Here is a 22,402-nt window from a genome sequence, read left to right as displayed (position 1 = left end):
GCTTTAGATTTGGCAGCACTTGCCACAGAACATGCACAATATAAGGACTGGTGGTGGAAAGTTCAGATTGGGAAATGCTACTACAGGTAAGTCATTTTTTCAATTCTTATGTGATTATGGATTTTAAACCATCTGGACCTGAACTGTTGTTCCTTGCACTGAACAGTATTTAAAAGATTTCCTAATATTCAAGCCAATTTGTGAAGCAGCCAGTGGTGGAGCTATAGAATGGGCTGGCAAAATAACTCAGAATTTAGACCAACTAAGACTGAATTGATGTATCTATCCAGTAGGGAGGCTAAGTAATAGAATATACATTTAATTAAGAAGCACTATGTTGACAACAAATAAAATGTATCATCTTTAATCAACAAGAAGGCCTTACCTAAATGCCTGATGACACAAAAACACCAATATTTTATGCATTGGAATTAGGGAATTAGCTTGCATAAACATCCTCAAATGAAAAGCACTTAAATAAGTGCAAAGATTTATTGGTATAATGCTACACAAAGTCAATAGATTGAAACTAGTATTGCAGTTTCAGGCTGAGAAATTAACTTCTAACGAAGACTTTAACCTGGTGAGAGGATCCAGTGTGAAGTGTTTATTTTAAGCTCTTCCAAAAGTCAAACAGGTGTTGAAGCCCCCCTGACTTCTTCCAGAGCAGCTGTATATATTTCACACGCAAGAAATGCGGGTGTCTTGCTGAATGCTGCATAGTCAAAGCATTATCTCATAAATCTTGTAGGGGCTAAAGTAGTAGTTTATAGGCACTAGTCAGGAAAACAAAGCCCTTTAAAATTCCACGTTGTATGCCTAAGCCCATTGCTTTGTTTCAGCTGCCCAAACTAATACAAATTTTCATTATCATTAAATGTTGTTTGAAATTTTGTGGAGAGTAGGTTAGATGTTGTTTTAATTGGGCTTAGGAGGGGATCATTTGTCACTTCCATTATATTTATCAAGTGGGCTGGGGAGGGTAAATCATCCAAACAATTTATATGCTTGCAGCACAAAGAATAATAATGATAGCGATCTGCCATATTTCTTTGCTCCCTAAATGTACATACTGTTTGGCTGGCGGGAGGAAAGAGGATAATGTGGAAGTGATAAAGTTACTTTAACAACAGTAGAAGTGATGCAGTCCTTTTCATTTGTGATGCTTTATAGTTGCTATGCCACTTAAGGATCACTATGAAATATCTTACTATATAGTAATAAAATATCATAGCTGTGAAGGCAGATAAGTTAAAGCTCTTCAAGTGAAAAATTGTTCCAGGCTTATATGTCATATGTACCCCAGAGGCTGAGAGAGAAATAGGGCAAGCCAGCCTCAGTATGTATCCCCAAATTGGGAGCCATGTTTGAAAACTCAGCTTTAAAATGTTGTTTCTTTGGCACATCATTAGAAGTTTGGGAAATGTAAGAAGACATGAGATTATATTGCCAGCCTTTAAGGATTTGGTGAAATCCTTGCTATACTGCTTATATGTGGTGGAAAAGTTAACTGTCAAATTTATGTTTAAGTTTCCTCCTTTAATTTGTTATACTTGGTAGGGGACTGAGAGAGCAGGAGATAATCTTGCCTTGTCAAACAATTAAGTTGGGCGTTATCATTCCACACTGGATATTCACCTCAGATGGATCTCCCCTCCCCCCCACTTCCAAAAAATAAATCAACCCAACAACAAACAAAACAAACTATTCAGCAATTTCTGAGAGCAAGATGAGTTTACCCTTAAGGGGAAAACATTCTTGAATGCTTCTCTTCGAGAGGCTTCAGCATGCTTTGGGGCTGGGACTTGACATTTGATGGGAGTGTGATTTGTGTCCAGGATTCTAACAACATTGCAGGAGCCCAAGTAGGATTTTCCCTATAGTTCAGCTCTGGGATGCTTTGAGATTTATTAGGTAAGGGGATTGGAACTGAGAGCAGAGCTACTGTCTCTGTAGTTCTTTTGATTGCTTCCCTGCTGGCAGCAGGGAAGAAGAAACTGCCAGATTCAAATGCTGATGGTATAAGAGCTGGACCTGGAGTAGAGGGGTAGCTTGGAGTAAGGCATGAAGGGATGAAGAGCAAGCTTGTAAGTGAAATATGATAGGTGGAAATGTGGAACTGGGACTGGGTACATCGCACCTTAGCTAAGCAAGGAGAGAGAGGGAGCAGTGAAAACTGAGATCAAGCAGGGAGCCTAAGGGCAACAGCTGGAACAGAATTGGAACTGGCAAGGCAAATAAATTGGAACAAGCAGCCAAGTTGGTCAGGGGAAAGCCACTGATTGAATAAGAAGCTTGGAAAGGAAGACCAGGTGACATGGGCATGGGGGAAAGAGAAAAAGATCAGAGGAGGGGCTAGGAGTAGGGGAACTGGGACAGGTTAAGTGAGGACACCAGAGACTGAAATGAGAGAATAGGATTGGGATAAGGAGCCAACAAGGGGAAACAGAGATAGAGATAGAACTTGGGACAGGTTGGAGGGAAAGGAGAAGATGGGGAACCTAGGAAAGTCAGTGATCACTAGAGTCCCCTGGAATGGAATAAGAAGTTCCCGAGCCTCACTGTTACTCTGCAGTCAGCTGGCATCTGTGAAACGTACCAGCAGATTGCCCCATCTGTGTACACTGCAGGTTTACACAGAGGATAACAACCTACTATTGCTGCCTGTTGTTCATGCAGTTCAAGTGGCAGTGGTCTGAGCAATGGGCTTAAGGATCTAAATCAGGGGCAGGCAATTATTTTGGGTAGAGGGCCACTTACTGAGTGTCATCAAGCCATCAAATTAATATTAATTTTCTAAATTATTTAGGGGCCCCACGGGTCAGATAGAATGGTCTGGAGGGCCACACCCGGCCCTCGGGCCACGTTTTGCCCACCCCGATCTAAATGATGATGAGCCATCTGGTTGTCAACATGATGACATGACAGAATTTGTTTGTTTTTTCAATTAGAGGCAAGGATTTCTTAGAGTGATATCTTTTGTTGGACCAACTGTATAGCGCAGATAAAGTTAGACAAGCTCTCAAATGCAAGACATCCTTCTTTGGTCTGCTTTTTAATAAAAACTAAAAATAAACACACATTCCTCCTCTTCTCCCTCCCCCCGAAACCCCCCCTACAACACCCATACCCACACACAAATTATGTTAAGATTGTAAAGTCTAGCGCTTGACTGTATCTCTTGAATTTGGCCATCATATGTTACTATGTGTATTCTATAACATGGTATTACATGGTTGCATACTGTTTTTTGCCTCAAGACTTGTCTCATGTAGCACAAAAGATAGACTTGCTCTGGGATGAGTTAGATCCATGTAGTGAAGAAGACCTGTGTGTAAGATCCCTGATTTATTTGCTGAAATGACTGGAATGTGAAAAATAAATAAGCCAGAAGATTGCAGGAGATAAATAATGATCTCCTTTTAGGTGAATCCTGCCCTGCACAACTGGATTCCCTGTACTACAGAATTCCCATGTGCTACAACAAACTTTTCAGAGCCGATTGCTAACCCTGTGTTCCTGGGTACCTAATCTGAGACTCTCTAGCATTTGGAAAAGTGCTGAAAACTCAGCTGCAACTAATGTTAAACAGGAAATGTACATCGAACAAATGAAGTGCTATATAATGAAATATCAAGTCCTGGGTTTTTCAAATTAGACAAACAAAATTTGTCAGTTCCTCCATCTGCAGAGAAGAAGATAATACCCCTATATTTTACCACGCTGGGGAGAAAAATAAATTAATGTTTGTAAAGAACTTGGAGACTAGAATGCTACGCGCCATAGAAAAAGTCCACAAGGAAATTAGTAATTCTGTATTCAGAGCAGGGTTTGAACAGTTTACAATAAATAAAGCTTGGGACCATGCTCTGAACAACGAACAGAAAACAAGATATTAAATAAACTGCTTGTTAAGTGAGTACAGTCCATTCTGCCCTGGATGAGGCAGGAGCCCTGTGGAAAAATATAGTATGAGGTCATATAATTTGCCTATAAAACAGGTGCGCCCAGGCATGGGGATTGAATTAAGCTTTCACAGTTACCCTTCGTTGCCCGCTTCGTAACATTTGAACACTTGATTTGGCATCCTTTAAATTTTTTAAGTGGATGTATGTGAGAATAATGTGAACTTTTAAAGAAAACCAATTCAGAATGTGAGCTTTGGCATTTTAATTAAACCCCATGTATGGTGTTAACCTATAGAACTTTATTGCTTAATAATTTATTTTATTAATTTTGAACAAAAAAAAATATTTTCTATGCATTTCTTAGGTTAGGATTATATCGCGAAGCTGAAAAACAATTTAAGTCGGCTCTCAAGCAACAAGACATGATAGATACAATACTATATTTGGCAAAAGTAAGTAGACTTTTCCAATTCAAACAGAATGTACTTGTTTTAAAATAAATTTAAATTCTAATATATCTCTGAAAATCCAAGGGCCAGCAGGCTGAGAAGGTCTAACTTCACACACACACTGATTTAATAGCTTTACAATTTCCTTTTAAAATAGTAAACCAGTCTTCTGTCAGAACAAGTTTAAGCTAAGCATCAGAACTAGCCCAAATTAGAGTGAGAGGGTTTTTTTTTAAGACATGCATTCCAGAAAATAGTTAAAATTATGTTAGCATGAAGCTTATTTTTAAAGAATGTTGGTTTTATTATGCATTTCCCTTAGTTTGCCTTATTCTGATACTTTAACATCAAAATATGATAAAATACTGGTGTAGGAAAAATAAATCTCTGGTTTAGATTGTGACATATATGTGGATTTGACAGTTTGTGTTAAGAGAGTGCTTGGGGGGAAAAAAGTACTGGTTTTGAGGGCTAAACAGGATTTCTTTGGGGAATGTACAAGTCTAAGGATACTGTCTCTGCTACCTTATTGTGTTCTCTTCCACAACAAATAACAATCAGGACTCTATAGCTGCAGGATGATGGGAGCTGCTATACATAAAAACAGTGTAGCTGTCTGCAGTCTCCTAGGAAACCAATAAATGTAACTAAAGGAAGCTAGAAATTGATTTCACTTATGAAATCAAAAGACAGGTCTGGAAGGGGCCATTTTGGGCCACTAAGTCCCGTTCCCTGCATTCATAGGCAACCATTTACCCAAGGATTCTCCAAAACTGTCACCTCAAACCTTCAACCACAAGGCACAAAACGAGAAACACCAAGAACATGCTACGTGCCATAGCTAAAATCAGGGGAGGCAAGAACATGGCCTAGGGGGGGAAATACTTTGTGACACCAAATTTGTTAATTGGTATAACTAGCAGAAGAGCAAGAATTTCTGACCAGGAACCTCTGGGTTTTCAAAGTACCTGCAAGACCTTCAGCATGTCCCCATCAAACCCCCATAGCCTTAGCTAGACCAGTGTCCCTATGATTCAAAAGAAGACTGGAAACAAAAACAAAAAAATGTACAACTGTGAAGAGGCTTCCTCCACCTCTTCACAGAAAAGGGAGGAAAACTGGGAAAACTTACCAGACCAGCAGGAAGCATTGCTTATGCAAGGAACGCCACAGCTGCCAGAATGCCATCGTCACTGGTCCTTCCAAATTGGAGTTCCCTGCACCCGATGCCCTACTTCTGGTAGAGGAGCTGCACTGGAAGGGAGAGAAGATGCATGGGGAAATCAGGCAGGTTCTGTCTACTCCATCTGAACTCCAGCGGTGCGAACCCAAGGGATGGGGAGAAGACCAGATTCCGGTCTTGGAACTGGGAGGAGCTCTAACTACGGGAGCTGCACTCTGCAGTGTCCTTTGAACAGGGAGACCAGAGAACCAGGAAAAGTTGGAGCAGCTGCAAGCCTCTCAGACTGACAGAAGGTTGTTTTGGTTTTTTTTCCTTTTTTCTCTTGCATTTAAGTTATGATTATATAATATAGTGGGTGGGAACTGATTGATTTTGGGCCTGATCGTGAAAGGGGAAGATACCCTGAACCATGTAAGTGTTATTGAATCGCTGTAGGAGCAAAGAAACCATCTATCTGCCATTAGTTTTCTTTTGTTTTTTTCTTCAATTTAATTTGTTCTTATCTGTGGGTTGTGTCCGGACAAGAAGTGTTCTTCAGCCCAGGGGAAACAGATCTGTACCTTTAAAAAAAAAAAAAAGAGAGAAAGAAAGAGAGAGAGAGAGAGAACAGAAAGCGCATAGCATTCTGAATGCTGTCAATGACTAATACTTACCTGGGCTGTCCTGCCCAATGATGGTTGCAGTTCCCTTTTTGCTCCAGTGGTGATATTTTCCTGATATTCTCCTGGATCAACCCTGACCTCTCCATCCAGAAGGAGCACAGAAAGAGATCCTGAGCCTAGGAAAAAGGAAGAGAAAAACCGTAGAACATCTGTTAACAAATGGTAGTCTCCCACAATATCATAACAGCTGGTTGGCATTTGGCTGGGGTACAAGGGGAGGTTGGAGCCCTAGGAGGGACAGGCCTAATGTCCTTGTAGCATACTTTCAGTAGGAGAACACCTCTCAATATCTACAAATTACATCAAGACGTAGCAGGCAAGAACTGGGCAATTGCTGCTGGCCGATTCTGCGGAAATAACGAGGCTTTTCCCTCACAGCACAGACCCGCCAGGCGCAAGGTTGATGGGGACCTTGTCCCTATCTCACACCCTGTGGACAACAACATAAAATCCAGTGACATTCATGAGGTGGAAAAAATGGCTAACTGGAAACCAGCAAGAACTCTGAAACATGGGATTCCCAGATCCTTTCCATAGGGGTGCGTCTACACAAGACATGTTAATGCACATTAGCCGAATTTAATGTGTATTACAGATACACACATACACATAAGCACCCTTAATGTGCATTTAAAATAATGAAATTGGGCTAATGACGCCTCAATTTGATACCTGCAAATACAGGTATCAAATTTAAGCATGATTCGTTAAAGCACGTTCATGCACATGTAGATGCAACCCAGCACTAACTTTAGTGCTGGGTCTGCCCAGCCACTAGGCGCACATAGCGGGGCTGCAGGGACTTGGCACTAACTTCAGTGCCAAGTCCCTGCACATGTAGACACCTGCCAAAAATCATTTAATGAGCATTAGCTTGATGCGCATTTAAATTTAGTCATGTTTAAATACATATGCAGACACACCCAATGAAGAGAAAATTATTTCCAACATGGGGATTGCAATTACTTGATTCCACATATCATGCATATTGATTGTTGAACCAAGAATTCCCTGTACTGCCAAACTACTCCTTCCATAAACGTATTGAGATCACTCTTAATGTAGTCATGGCCCCACACTACTTTGCTGAGAAGACCATTCCAAAACTTCACTTCTCTGACTGTTAGAAATCTTTTAATTTCCAATCTAAAATGCATGCATAGCCAATTTTTAGCTATTTGATCTTGAGTTGTTTTTTTTTTTTTACCCCTAAAAGCTCTTTTCCCTTCCTATTATTCATTCCATGAATGTAAAAAAAAAATTAAATCATATTTCCTTCTCAATCTCCATTATTGTTAAATTTATTTCCTCGTGTCCTTGTGACAAGATATTTAGCAGAATTTCCAGAGTCATTGAAATCTGACACGGCTGCACCATGAGCATTTCTGCTGTGGCCTGGAACTTGTGACCTCTGGGCTGTCAACCATGCACCTTAGCACCTGCACAACCCCAGCCCCATTGTAAAGTTAAACATGCCAAGTTACTTTAGTGTTCATAAGAAAAAGTCTCTTTTGTCTTAACTATATTAGTGTCCCTTCTTTATAACCATTCCAGTTAAAGTTAATCTTTTTGATCACTGCTGATCAGTGGCACACAGTACCCTGAATAGAGGGTCTTGCCAGTGCCTTGTACTAGTACTTCTTTGTCTTTCCTGAATATAGCTTGCTTAATACATCCTACAATTGCATTTTCCTTTTTCACAGCTGTATCACACTGTTGGTTTATGGTCATCCTATAGTCAGTCAAGGAGCCAGATATCTGTTTCCTCAGTTGGCTCTAAAGTTTTAAGGCTAGCGTGTTTAAAAAGGAACACATGCGACATGGCTACCCATATATTTTTTGAAAGTTTGAATGCATAGGGAGTTTGGGATTGGGGAGCTCCCTGCCCATGACCATGTTTAAAAGGCACATATGTAGCCAGGCTTTTGGGCTGCACAAATACCTTTTAAAGGTCCCAGCATATGGCAGTTTTGCAACAGGGAGCTACTCACCCAAGTCCTGGCAGACGTGTGATGAAATCTGAGGAATTTATCCTAGATCCCAAAAATCATGCTTCCTTGCACATCTGGCATGGCAAGACATGCAATTTTTGGGATCCAGAATAAAATTCCTCAGATCCCATCACATGATTAACATCTGCCAGGCCTAATGTTCTAGTCCACAAGATTCCACAATCCTCCTATGTAATAAACTGGTCCTCTTCTGTATTGGAAGTACCCCTCAATTTACTATTATCTACACTTTTTATGAGAACATCAAGTTCCAGTACCACAGTCACTGATGATCATGTTAAAACCAGAGAGGTACTAAGACTGATCCCTGAGAAATGCCACTGGGAACCACTCTACTTTCACACAGATCATCTTTCTGTATAACCCATTGTAGACCGCTTTTGAGCCAACTCCTCCACCTTTAAGCTAACACTCCTTGTAGTGTTGATCCCTGTCCTCTCCAGTTTAGCTTTTTTTTCCCCCTGAAGCATGGCAGTAAAAGCTTTACTCAGATCTAGATAAATTAAGTCCACAACATTTGTCCTTATCGATTAAGTCAGTTATATTATCATATAAGATTATTAAGTTATTCAAACTCTTCCTTGGATAAACTCATATTGTGTTTTCTTCATTTTCTGTATGCTTGATTATTCTTTCCTTCAATACCTGTCCTAAGCTCTTGCATACTGTTCAGAGACTGGATATGCTCACTTACTGGTAGCAGTCAAAACCCTTAAAACTGAAAGTTCTGTCAAAGGAAAGGTAGTCATATATTAGCAGAACAAGTGCCACAGTCTAAACACAAGAATTATTATCTGAAAGTTGATTTCCCCACTCAATTTCAGAAGAATGAAATTAGGTGCCTTGCTCCTATTCAAGCCATTAACGGTGTACCCAAAAGAAGCACTCTGAGAGGGATTGCTTTGTTCTTCATAAAGTGATGTTTTACCATACTTCTACAGCACGATCACTCGAGTTCAAGAGAGTTCAGATGCACTACAAAATATGTGAGCTACTCTGGATGAGTAGATTGGGGGAGTGATTGGATTAGCAGCTGACAAGCTGTCGTAACTCAAGTTACTGCATCCCCAATGCATTAGCTTAGCAGCGGCACTTGACGCCCACCTTCTTCAACATAGCTGACCTACAATTGTATCTGGATACATATTGGATTGAGGTAAAACTTAAATTACAGTTCACCCTTTCAATGCAGAGAAAACAAGCCCTGAATACATAGCTATTAGGGGTGTGCAAAACAGGCCGTATTCGATTTGGATTAGAATTTGGCCTGAATCAGGGGACAGTAGTTCAGTTAGTTGATTCAGATCACTGTCCCAATTCAATTCGGCCAAATCCAAATCTGAAGATTCGATGCTCATTTGGAGAATCTGCTATTTGACCATAGACACAGCTTTAAATGTTTTTTCTACATACCTCAAGGTACCAGGCACAGCTCGTGAATGCTGAGATGGTAGGGTGGATGGAGCATCCCACAGGAGTGCGGGGGGGCCGCCCGTGTGCTCCCCCCCCCCCCCCCCCCCCCCCAGCTCAGCAATCGGCCACAGGGAGACCCTGGGTGCCCACCCATACCCAGAAAGCACCAGTTGCCAGGTTGTGGGGGGAGTCCCCCGCAGACTCCACGGTGAACCCAGAAGAGGACCGAAAGTGCTTCTGGTCCACTTCTGGGTCCACTGCTGAGTGTGCTGGGGACCCCCCGCGCTCCTCTGGGGCGCTCCATCCACCCCACCATCTCAGTGTTCATGAACCGCCTGGTACCTTGAGGTATGTAGAAAAAACATTTAAATCTGCGTCTATGACCGAATCGTCAAATCTCTCCAAATCGATTCAGAGGGTTCCGATTTGATTTGGAGAGCTTAAAGGGTCTCCTGATTCCAGCTGGATTCAGAGATTCGGCCGCTGAATCAGACTGAATCTCCACTGAATTGAATCAGAGACCGAAACTTCACACAGACCTAATAGCTATGGAAAAGGGTGAGGCAGTTTACCAAAGTTTTGCATCAGATTTTCTCCAAACTCTGGCACATGCAACATTATCAGTTACATTTCAATGGTTCTGTAAGTTGCAACAGCTATTAACTTAAAAAAAAGGTGAAAACAAAGACTCTTGAGAATGATTGTTTAAAGGACAGACAGGGTAGTTTAGCAGAGGTTAAAGAAAATGCATCAAAACACAGGCATTCTCAGACCTCAGGAGGGAGAAAGGGGAGGCAGTGGGGACAACTAAACGCTCCCTGTCAGTCATAGAAGAACCCAGTTTGTCAGACTTCAAAATCATTATGTAGAGAAAAGCTGAATATGTCAGGAAATATCGATCCCTCAGGTATACAGTCTTTCTCATGCTATAGAAGAAAGCTAGACTTCACAGCTAGCCTAGTACATAATTGATTCTTAAAAATCCAGTCTAAAATCATCATCATATGGTAAGTTAAGGGATATATGAAGATATGGTATGCCATGTTGAACTTATTGGGGAAGACTTATATAAATTATTCATTTCTCAAATGCTTGAGTAAAACAACCAACCCATACCCTATACCCTTGCTGTTTAAAGAGTTATACTTTGCTGCCATGTATTCTCTTTTCTGCAGCATTTTGTGGAGATTTGATTTGTAAGAAACAGTTGGTAAAAGAAGTAATAAAATAATCTTAAATGTTAATTAAAGAAAGCAAAATGAGTGTGACAAACAAAATGGGGCCATTTTTTTATAGTTTGAGACTTAATGCAGATGTTCATCAGAAACTGCTGAAACTGACAACTTTTATGACAAATGTTTTCAAGATTGCTTTAGATACAACAGTGACATCCACAGATGGAGGGTGCTAGCAGTAGACTGTTGGGGCATTTATACATGTACTCTGGGAGGGGGGATGAGGGGGACTATAATTAGAGTGGCTCTGAGAGCTGCTGTATTTAAAAGTGCCTGGAGCGTCTTGTGTATCAGCATCCCTGCACTTCAAAATGGCAGTGGGGGTGCTTTATCTAAAGCTCGTTCACCACTTTAAATTACTGTGGGGGCACAGTAAATTACCGCACTCTAGCAGCCTCCAGAATCTTGTGTATCGGTGTCCACACGCTTCAAAATGATGGTGGGGGCACTTCATTCAACAAGGTTTAGATAAAGCAACCCCACCAACATTTTGCAAAGTGTGGATGCTGATACATGAGACTCTGAAGGCTGCTGGAGCATGGTAATTACCATGCTCCTGCAGACTTGATTAATCAGTAATTACAACACGTTGGAGCAGCCTCCCTGCTCATGTATAGGCACCCTTGGTGTCCTACTGCTTAAAATGTGTACTTTGTACCAAGTGACAGTGTCAACTGTCAGGGTCTAGACAAGCATGCAAAGAAAAAAAAAGTCAGTGTTATTCTTTCCTATTCCTTTCCTCCCAGGCAGGTATTACTTTTTCATCTTAATAGAGGAGATGCTGAGCCAGTGAGTCTCAGCCAGGGTGCCATGGCATCCTGGACAGCGTTCCATCTAAGCTGTGTGGCGTGTGTGGCTGCACAGGTATGCTCATGCCATGCTGCCAGGCATGCCTGCACAGCCATGCACACTGCACAGCTTAGAGGGAACGCTGATCCTGGGATGCCCCCAAATCCTTTCAAAGGTACCATACAAAGTGAGCACTGTTGGGTACACAAAAATGATTCACAAGATAAACCCAGAGGGCACATCCAGACAAGTGTGCATGTGTGTTTCCTCAGGGACAAACAGCAGTAGCACGTAGTTGTGCTGCTGCTACTTGCCCCCAAGGAATGCTCATGTACGTGCGCTCTGGCATGTTGCAAGTTCCCCAGGTGGGGTAGGGGAGGCTGGGGCCAGCTCTGGGGCTGGCTCCAGCAGCCTTACCTGGGGTCCTGGGGGCTTTCCAGGGCTCCAGCAGCAGCGATCCAGTGCACGGAGCATGGCTCCAGCTGGCCAGGCTGCCACCACATGCACTACCCTGCTTTTTTCAGATGCAGGGGTTTTTTGGACACTGGGATGTCCCAGTGTCCAAAAAACCCTGCTGCGCTGCAAGTTAGCAGCATGGTGAATGCCTGCATGAGCAGCACGTGCAGTTTGCAGTGCCACAGATGGGTCTGTGCTGTTACATACCACACGTGCGCACTCATCTGGAAATGCCCAGAGACTTCACATGGGAATTCATAACGTTAAAAAAATTCTCACTTGTTGTAATCCAAGTTCATTACAACAAAAGAATTGCTAAATTCTTCTTTAGTCAAAAAGAGTGAAAACAAAGACCTAGCATTTTTTCAGGGGTTCCTCAAATCTATCAAGGAGTTCTTCAAATCTGTTGAGTGGTGCTTTGAGTCTAAAGAAGTTGAGAACCACTATGCTAGGCAAATATCAGCTTTACTGCGCTGATTCTAGTATTATAGTTACCACTGCTTTTGTAGTGATCAGCTTAAAATTGCAGACCCTTACTGAAGAAACGTATGCCATCATTAAAATCGCCTCACTATCACTATTCAAAGAAGATTGTTTTGTGTATGTGTTAAATAGCATATCTTGTATACAGTTAATTAAAAATTGTGACAATAACGAATTCCACTCAAAATTTTGTACAGGATATCCAAAAGTATAGTTGTTGAAGTAGAGTTGTTGCTAGTTGTGGTGGTGCTTTAATTTATGATGCACTATTGGTGCTTTGCTCCACTGCTTTACCATTATGTTAAATGAGAGCAGCAATGCCAGCTCATTTTCCATTGTTGATGGATCAAGCATTATATTAAAATGTCATTCCACTAGAAGAAGCTTTCTCAAGAGATTTTGCTTCATTCTGAAATGTGTGTAGCCCAGTGGTTCTCAATTGTGTTAGATTGAAGGCACCCCTTAGAAAATGCCAGCACCTAGCTTCCAGTCATTTCTTGGCTGCAGAAAAATACTAGAGCTGTTCTTCTGTTGCAAAGAACTCAGAAAGACCAGAACAGGGCAGAATGTTTTCGACATTATTTGTAGTCTTATGGGTTGATTTTGTAAATCATGTGTAGGTGGTTTTTATACCCAACAGTGCTAATATTGTGCAGCTTTGAATGGCACCCTTACAAGGAACTCATGGCACCCTGGTTAAGAATCATTGGCATAGCTATATGCACTGGTTGTGCCACTGGTGATTTGGATAGCTTGAGTGATTCACTTACAAAATGGTTTTTTCCCCAACTTAAAAATGGGTTCAAGGGCAGTAGTATCTGAAATTTGCACCATCTGACTGCTACTTAAATGGTCTGTGCAATAACGGTCAGTGCCCTCAGTCTAGTATTTACAGGACTCATGACAATTAGCATGTGTCAGCATTGTCTTTGTTTTCTGTTGCTGATAGAGAGGGCCAGGGAGACTGAACTACTAGAGAGTATCTTGTCTAAATCTGACCAAGACATGTAGGCACAAAATGAAGAAAGCTTGCAAATATTGCTTTTCTGTGCTGTGCTCTAGTTGACTAAAGAAATGTAACTATTCGTGTTGATCTCTCATTTTATGAACTTTAAATGCGCTTAATTTAAAACGGAACCTCATGGGGTTTTTCCACTCATAACACTCCTGGAGACCAGTTTTTTTCAAAAGGCAAAAAATCCTATCACACAATGCTTTAGTATTAAAGTAAATATTTACTATCTCTAAAGTGGCACCAGTGTACAATGTAGATAGTTTTCTAAATTATAGAAGAGAATGTCTCTTGTGCAGCTCAAATGCAATTTTTGTAGTAAAAGATGTAGTGAAAATTGCCAATATTTTTCCCTTAATGCTTATATGAACTTCATTTGAACATATGGTTACCACGCAAAATTAATACACACACGTATTCTGTCTATTCTTTTAGCACATGTACACACAAACAAAACTGCTTGTCTGCCTCCCAGCAGATAATTCTTATTTTTGTCAGAGACCTGTAAAATCATACAAGTCATGGCATTTAGACAGCATGGTTTTACACATCTTTATTTTCTTAGGTGTATTTGCGCTTGGATCAACCTTTGACAGCTTTAAATCTTTTCAAGCAAGGATTAGATCGATTTCCTGGAGAAGTGACCCTCCTCTGTGGGATTGCTAGAATCCATGAGGTATGTACATATTATGTGGCCTCTAACACAGAGAAGGTTAGCTTCCTAAATAAAAAAAAGAAGTAGGACTTCAGTATATCTGCATGGTCATCAGAAAGTCACTCTGCTTATTACTAACAAAATGCTGTGTTGCTAACAGTACAAGTTATGTTATACAAAAAAAAAGTGTCTATGAAAATCAAGATTTCTTTGCAGGTTTTTTTGTTCCAGTAGTTAGATATACCAGATGGATCATGTGTTTCCTTTTCGGATGTACAGAAACAAATCACTGGATTTAATGTGGGTTTATTTCCAGACAGGTTTGTGTATGGTTCATAAATTTCATTGGTCTAAAACAGAAGAAACACATGTTTGAGTCACCAGTAGCCAGTTGGTAGGATTAAACTGCAGGATAGTCTGCAGATCTGTGCTGCATTTATTAGTACCATAAGTTGCTTTGAATTAATTAAGTTAGGAAAAATCACTAAAGTGTAAATGTTTTATTGCTTAAATAGTAGGGTTTTTTTAAATAGAACTAATTTTAAGAATTATTTCATTGTAGGTAGATATAATAAGATCTCATTTTGCATAAACAGAAAGCAATCATTAAAAGCAGGAATACTGATGTATATAGTTTACCTTGAACGCTGACAGATGGTAGTGATGCTATATCAAACATAAATGTGCAGAAGGAAATCATGCATTCTTTGTCCAAGAGCCGTATCTGGTATCTTCCAACTCACCTGTGTTCTCCAAGCACAAATCTAATTCCATTTCAAAGTGCTTTGAGTTCTTTAGAGAGAGAGAAATTGAGATAATAGTTGTACCATTGTCTTTGTGGCCATATTATCTGAATTTTTAAATGTTCTGAGTCCAGTCTGACGCGGTATGCAGCCCCAGATGCAGTGTGCTGGGTCAAGCCATGGACTGACCCTGTGCACCAGCCCAGTCTGGTGTTCAGGGTCATGTCATCTGACCTGAGGGGTTCCTCATGAGTCTGGAAATTTGGCAATGCAAACCTCCTAGAGGTGCAGCAATTAATGGTGCCACTGCTTTCCTGCTGCCAAATTTCTGAACACATAGTGAACAGCATTTTTTATACATAGTGCACACCCCAATTTCTACCAGCTAGGTACAGGGGGTAGGGGGAAACTGTGGGTTATATGTAAGAAAAGATGGTACTTTGAAAGTAACCATTCCACAAAACATTACAATTTTAGAGGGTATACCTGGGTAAACAATTCAGAGTATGAGTCCTGCAGCCTGGAACTATCATACAATGCTGGAGTTGCCATGGCATGTATAAACAGCATTTGCACACAGTAACTATTGTAAACAGACTTTGGAAAACACCAGATGTACCTTTAAGTGTACTTGTCACAATTGGGTGCTATTAATCCATGATTTAGAATCAGTAAAATGTTTTCTGGCATTATACTCATTTAAATCAGTGTATATTTTACTATGAAGTCAAAATGTAGGTTATGCTTTATGTTCAGAGAACAGGACACAGAAATCAGCCTTAAAGGGTGCTAGTTTTTTAGTGTTTTTATCTACGAGCTCTAATGAACTCAGTAGATTAAACGGTATAAAGATTATCATAAGTGGTACAAATAAAAATTACTAGTGGCTTCAAAATAAGTATCTTATAAATGCAATTTTTTATTTTCAGGAAATGAACAATATCTCCTCAGCTGCAGAGTACTACAAAGATGTCTTAAAACAAGACAACACTCATGTGGAAGCCATTGCATGCATTGGCAGTAACCACTTTTATTCAGACCAACCTGAGATAGCACTGCGGTTTTACAGGTGCATCTATTAGATAAGCATTAAGAATGATATTTTTAATACTGATATCACCAAGAAAAAATACTTGAATGCATTAATAGAAAGGGGTGGAAGAGCTAGAGAAAATAATCACTAGCATGCCTACTCTAAAACATCTTTTATATTAATAATATGGTAGTTATATTTAAGCATTTTATACATATGAAATAAAAAAAACAAAAGTATCACAATTGTTGATTACCTGACTGATTTAAAAAAAAAAAGTGAGAAGGAACTAAAAAAGTATGGTGTGATCTGGAAACATAGGCTGCTTACAGATTTCAACACCCCCCCCCCCCCAAAAAAAAAACCCAAAAAATCCCATGCTTTGCTGGAAGAGGCATTGCGTTACTTGGACTCGGCTCACCCAATGCCTGTATCGATCAGGTGCTTCAGTGGGCCTTTTTGACGCCTTTATCTGAAGCTGATTCAATCATCTATTAAATAAAAGTGCCAAAAAAGCCCTAGAAAATTGCCTAATTTATACAAACGTTGGGTGAGCCAGGCCAACTAATATGATGCCTCTTCTGGGTATGTGCTGGGCTCGACATGAGAGCATGCCAATTTTAAAGTGCTGGGGTTTGCGGGGGGGGAGGAGGGGGTATTAACCTCTGTAAGCAGCCATAGGATCCAACTCTTACCTCCATTCATATTCAGGAGGCACATAACAGCTTGTATTAAGAGTTGCACGGTCTTTTGAAACACACCATGGTCCAGCACCCTGGAGTGTAAAAAGAAGCGACTGCAGCCAGTTAAAACTTCATAAAGCTTAGCTGGTAAAGCTGCCAAAAGAAAAGATGGATCAGGGCAAGGATATAGCCAAACCTCATGACTTAAAGTAAAATCAAATGAACCAGCATATTTGAAAAGCCAAAGTGTTCTACTTTATAATTTGCACAGAAAAATTCACATAATCTGATTCTGTTCACAGAAAGTAAGTCCACTGAAGGGACAAGACAGAAATGATACATCTTTACCAAGCAAAAGACTAACTGCAGATTTTTTTTAAAATTCACACGTGCTTTAAGTTAGTTTTTTTGGTTTAGTTCCAAGTATTGTTAGGTAATATACTTAGTCTTTCCTAATCCTGTTGGGGTAGAGTGAGACATGGTGAGGGCAGGAGCAGGGAGGAGTCTTTCTATTTTGAATGGAATTCATGCAATTAATCTTAAGAAAATAAATAAAACAACAAATATGTTCTCTCAAACTAGGCGACTCCTGCAGATGGGTGTTTATAACTGCCAACTTTTCAACAATTTGGGCCTTTGTTGCTTCTATGCCCAGCAATATGACATGACTCTGACCTCATTTGAACGTGCACTTTCTTTAGCTGAAAATGAGGAGGAGGCAGCAGATGTTTGGTACAATTTGGGACACGTGGCTGTGGTATGAATATTTGAAATATCTTCTAAGTGTTTTTTCATTCTATAAAACTATAACAATGCTATAGCAGGAATTGGTATGATAGACTGAATGTGTTAATATAAAGAAAATACAGTTTAAAGTCTACTATAATACAGAATAAATTATATCACGTAGTAGTTATGGGTTTACCATCAATTCAAAACACAGAAAAACACCAAAGAGAGGATAATTTTTCATTCTTTCAGAGCCTGGCATACATCTTGCTGAAATAAACACCTCTTATTCAAACAAAACTGCATTTGATGGAACTTGTTCCAGTGCCATTCCACTTGAGAAACAGAAAATTCAAATGCAGCTGCTTCTTAACAGAGATGAGAGTTTTATAATGCCATATGCTATAGGATATATTTTTTTATGGAACTATAATGAGAACTCAGAGTAATGTATGAAAAGGCAGGAGAGAGAGTTAACTGTGTTAGTCTGCAGTCAGGCAGAAGGCAAGGGATGGTGGCACCTGAGACAGATGTTCAGAGAGGCACAAGCTTTCACAGGCAACAGGCTACTTCATCAAGTGCCATGAATGGACTTAAGAAAGCAGAACCCCAGAACACTTACTTTCTGCAAGTCATAACATAAGAAGTGCATACTAGGTCAGACCAACGGTTCATGTAGTCCAGTACCCCATCTCTGACAGTGGCAGGTGTGGATGCTGCAGGGGGAAAGCATTGAGCTGGACATCTCTAAAGCAGTCTATCCCCTATTTCAGTACCTTCCCCGGCAGCCACCATTTATTGGGTTAGAGATGCCAAAGGAAACATCTTCAACCATTTTGTTCAATATCCATTCATTCATGAATTTTTCCAGTCCCTTTTTGAACCTGGCAATGCTGTCTGCTTCTACCACTTTCTGTAGCAATGAATTCCACAAGTTTACACATTGTCTAAAATAGTACTTCCTCTTGTTAGTTTTAAACATGTCACCTACTCATTTCAGTAGATGCCTCCTACTTCTAGTATGCTGGAACTTGGTGAACAACAGTTCCTTGTTCACTAGGTCCACAACCCTTCATGATTTTATAGACCTTTATCATATCCCCTCTCAGCCTTCTCCTTTCCAAAGTGAAGAGTCCATTCATAGCATCTGACAAAGTAGGTTGTTGCCTCCAAAAGCTTGTGCCTCTCTGAACCACCCAATGCTACCTTAACGAAAAGACATGTGTACCTCTGATTTGTTACTGTTTACTTTCTTAACACATTTACAGTTTAAATATACATTTCTAAATATAAAACAAAATTGTTTATGCTACTTACTGGTCTATGTTCATTGACTACAGCTTTCACAGCTTTCTTGGTAAAATCCTTTCGTTTTGAAAGAGAACACCAAACTGGGTTACACAATGCCTTGGAATACGCTTCCAAGTAATGCTGTTGTTGTGTTATTATGTGTTCACTATTTAGGCCCTGACCGTGCTCTGACTAAAGTCAGTTGGATTAGGAGGAGACCCTTAAATACAGAGTCTGACATACCTAGAATTTAAAACATACCATGATGTAGGTATTTGCCAGTGTCAGTTTCAAGGTGACCTAACATTTTTATTACTTGGATTAATGATATAGAGAAACATTAGTGAACAGGAGGTATTGATGTTTGCACTAACCAGAGTGTAAGCAGCACTCCTAGACCACTTTTTTCTATACAGGGAGGAAAGAACAGATGCACGAGAACAACTAGTAAGAAAGTTCTTGTTTGTATTGAAGTTAATATTTTATTCTACAACAGCAAATCTGATTAAACGATCTTCTAAACAACCTAAAATGTATATAACATTCAACTTTTTGATGAGTAAACAAACAAAACTTATTTTTAGGGAATAGGGGACCTGAATTTGGCTTACCAGTGCTTCAAGCTTACCCTAGCCAGTAACAATGACCATGCAGAAGCTTACAACAACTTGGCTGTGCTGGAGATGCGAAAAGGTCACATTGAGCAGGTTGGTGTCAAACTTTAAATCTATGCTTGTTTTGAACCCTGTGTAATGCCTTGCTCTCAGGGAAATTTAGTTTGTGGTGAGTGAAAAATCAGTTAGATATAGTTTGCTTGGAGGTGAAGTCTAGCTCAGCCACATGTTTGAGAGAGCCTCTGGATCTTCATAGCAGGCCACACTAGACCAGGTGCTAGCTAAAGACAAACAGTGCTAGTGGTGTCCTAGGAACTATAATTCAGGGAATTTTTATCTTTAATGTTCAGTTTTAGCCTGCTACTCCACATGGGAGAACTTGCAGCAGGTTAAGCCCCCGGGGGGGTGGGGAGGAAAAATGAGGCTTAGTGACAGGGACTTGATTGGTTCACAGAAGAACACACAAGTGAGGCTGACTGCCTAGTAGTAAATGCACCAGCATTTAATCAGACAGCACTCTCAGGAAACTATGCTAGGTTCAGATCAGGATATCTGGGCAACCATGCTCCCAATCTGGTGACTTGGGATAATCATGCTGCAAGTTACCTGGCCAGCATTCATGGCAGCCTTGCCAGCCTAGAATATGTAAGTGGGCTTGCCCCTCACACTGATTCTTGAAATTTTTCTTAAGTTTGAGTGGTTAGAACTGCTCAAATGACCAAGCTGTCAAAGGAATTTGGCTCCTGGGTTGGCGGAGTAAACCCTGTTTCTAAGTTTGGTGTCCCATCTCTTTATTTGCGTTAGCAAGATTTTTAACCAACAGGAACACAGAGTTGACAATGATGGGAAACTAGGGTATTTTTTTGTAAAATAAATACATAAATAAATAAAAATGGTAGCCCAGAAAGGAAAAAAAAAAAGATGAAAATTGTGTGGTCTGAATAATCAGAGCATCCAGATTATCCCATGGATAATTTAATGGAGTAGGCACCCCAATAGAATACAGGAGATGGAAAGTGAGCATCTCTGTGAAATGTGAGTGGCAAGGCTTTCAGTACGCCGAGAGGAGAAAAGTCACTAACAGCCAGAAACCTGAACTTGGGTATCGGTATCTTAAATAAATTGTATTTTTTTTATATGGAGTTCCATGGAAATCCCAACACTAATAACAGCCTGTGCTATCGCACTGGAAATATATATATATAGAAATTCATATACAGTGACAGTCACCATTTTACGGGTACCTTTGTACCATTGGGACCCTAAACATAACTAGATAATAGCATGTTTTCACGTGAGAATGTGTGGTAATCCAAAAAAATGACAGGTTTTACAGAAACTATGCATTCTGACAAGGCTCTTTCTAGCATCTCTGAAGTCAATGAGAGCTTGGTTTACTCAACTTGCCCAATCTATATAGCATGTTGCATGTATCTGTATGTAATGATACACATGCCATTTGACTTTCATGGAGTTTACATGCAAAAGTAATCAGAATAGCCCCCAATGGGCCTACACACCAGTTAGTGTAATAAGCAGCATTCCAAAGAAGCAATGTAACTAGCACGTCTGGCTGAATTGGTTGCCCCAGCACCTCCAGGTGTGGGTTGATGGGTAGGGCAGTGAAGGGATGGGGCTCAGAGAAGTGGAGGGAAAACAGCCTTCAACGAGCCCAAAACCAGGCTTAAATTTGCTTCCCGATTCTGGAGCAAAGTGCCTTAAGTACTCCGTGGCAGCACCCTAGTTAGGCCCTCAGTAGGGTCTATTAATCTTTTTGCATTAGCTGCAAAACTGCTCTGATGGATTTATGATGCATATATGAACTACAGTATGATGTACAGTACGTATGTAAATTGCCTCCTAAGCAGCAAGTATTCTAGCAATCACCAAGGTAACATTTAAGTATATCCTCAAACTGATATATACTGTGACAGATGAAGTTCAGTTTTAATTTGTTTTATATTCAGACAACATACTTACATTAGAATCCCAAATGTAGCCACAGTGGGAGAGGTAGCGAGTGTCGATAAGGCTAAATTGCAACTTGAAAACAAGGGATGACCATCATAATGTTATTTTTTTTGTTTTTCTACCTATATAAATGTATTTCATTACTGTGTGTATAGACCAAACTTTTTCTAGTTACTTAGTATGTTGCTCAACAGCAATGGCAGTAATGGTGAAAAATTTGCTTGGTCCATGTAATCCATGAAATTTTGCAGCTGTTAGTTTTGTAGTTAATTGTTTCCTTAAAACATCTCAAGGAAATAGATCTGACCGAAAAGAAAATACACAGTGAGTTTGCTGACATTATTAAATTGAATAGCAAAGAAATAATTGGCTAATGTTTAGGGCTATCTAATGATGATAAAATTCAAGTTAAAATAATTAAACATTTGATGCTATTACATTTTTCTAGGACGGTGGCCAAAGTTGGCTATATTTGACACACAGTAAGTTACAGAATTGTTCGAAGTATGGAACAACTTGACTGCTGGGAGATGCTTGCAAAGGTGTAAAATTGGGTACCAAATCATACTGTTAAGGTTTAATAAATTCATGGCCTCTCCCCATACCACCCCAAAAATAGCCATCTATTGCTTAGAAGCCTCTCTGATGAAGAGTACCTTTTATTTCACATGCCAACAAACTTCTTATAAGAAAACTGAGATGAATCACAAGTTGACCTTTCTGTTGTGCTACGATTGTGGCATTATTTGCAGCACCCTGTATACTTATATAGGCATAGTCGTTACACTGCTTTAATGTTTTCATTAGATTTAATACTAACTCACTTCTCAGTGAGAAGGATGATGCCTGATGGCTACTGAGCAGACTGTTCAATATTTAATAGTATGCTGTCAAGTCTGACAACTTCAAAAAAATCCTTTTAACAATTTATTTTAAAAATCTGTTCCCCAAAGGCTTCCCCCACCATAGAACGGTTTTGCTGTCAGCTTTCCAGAAGTCTTAATATCTTAGCTATTTAGGCTGAACAAACCAGAATGCTGGGTCATTTGGCAGTGTGGATGCTTACATGCACATCTTGCCAT

General features: G+C 40.1%; 1 protein-coding gene across 1 annotated transcript in view; it reads left to right on the top strand.

Annotated features, from left to right (window-relative positions):
* TTC8 (tetratricopeptide repeat domain 8) overlaps positions 1–22,402 on the top strand; it is a 51,687-nt gene that overhangs the window by 24,845 nt on the left and 4,440 nt on the right. Inside the window, exons 7-12 of the mRNA XM_014524715.2 lie at positions 1–86; positions 4,273–4,360; positions 14,168–14,278; positions 15,930–16,069; positions 17,299–17,473; positions 19,320–19,442. Coding sequence (XP_014380201.1) covers positions 1–86; positions 4,273–4,360; positions 14,168–14,278; positions 15,930–16,069; positions 17,299–17,473; positions 19,320–19,442 — 723 coding nt within the window. The remainder of the gene's footprint in view (positions 87–4,272; positions 4,361–14,167; positions 14,279–15,929; positions 16,070–17,298; positions 17,474–19,319; positions 19,443–22,402) is intronic.

Source organism: Alligator sinensis, unplaced genomic scaffold (genome assembly GCF_000455745.1).
Source record: "Alligator sinensis unplaced genomic scaffold, ASM45574v1 scaffold1141_1, whole genome shotgun sequence".
Taxonomy (NCBI): Eukaryota; Metazoa; Chordata; order Crocodylia; family Alligatoridae; genus Alligator; species Alligator sinensis.
Note: the sequence above shows the minus strand (reverse complement) of the source record. Positions and strands in the feature narration are given on the sequence as shown.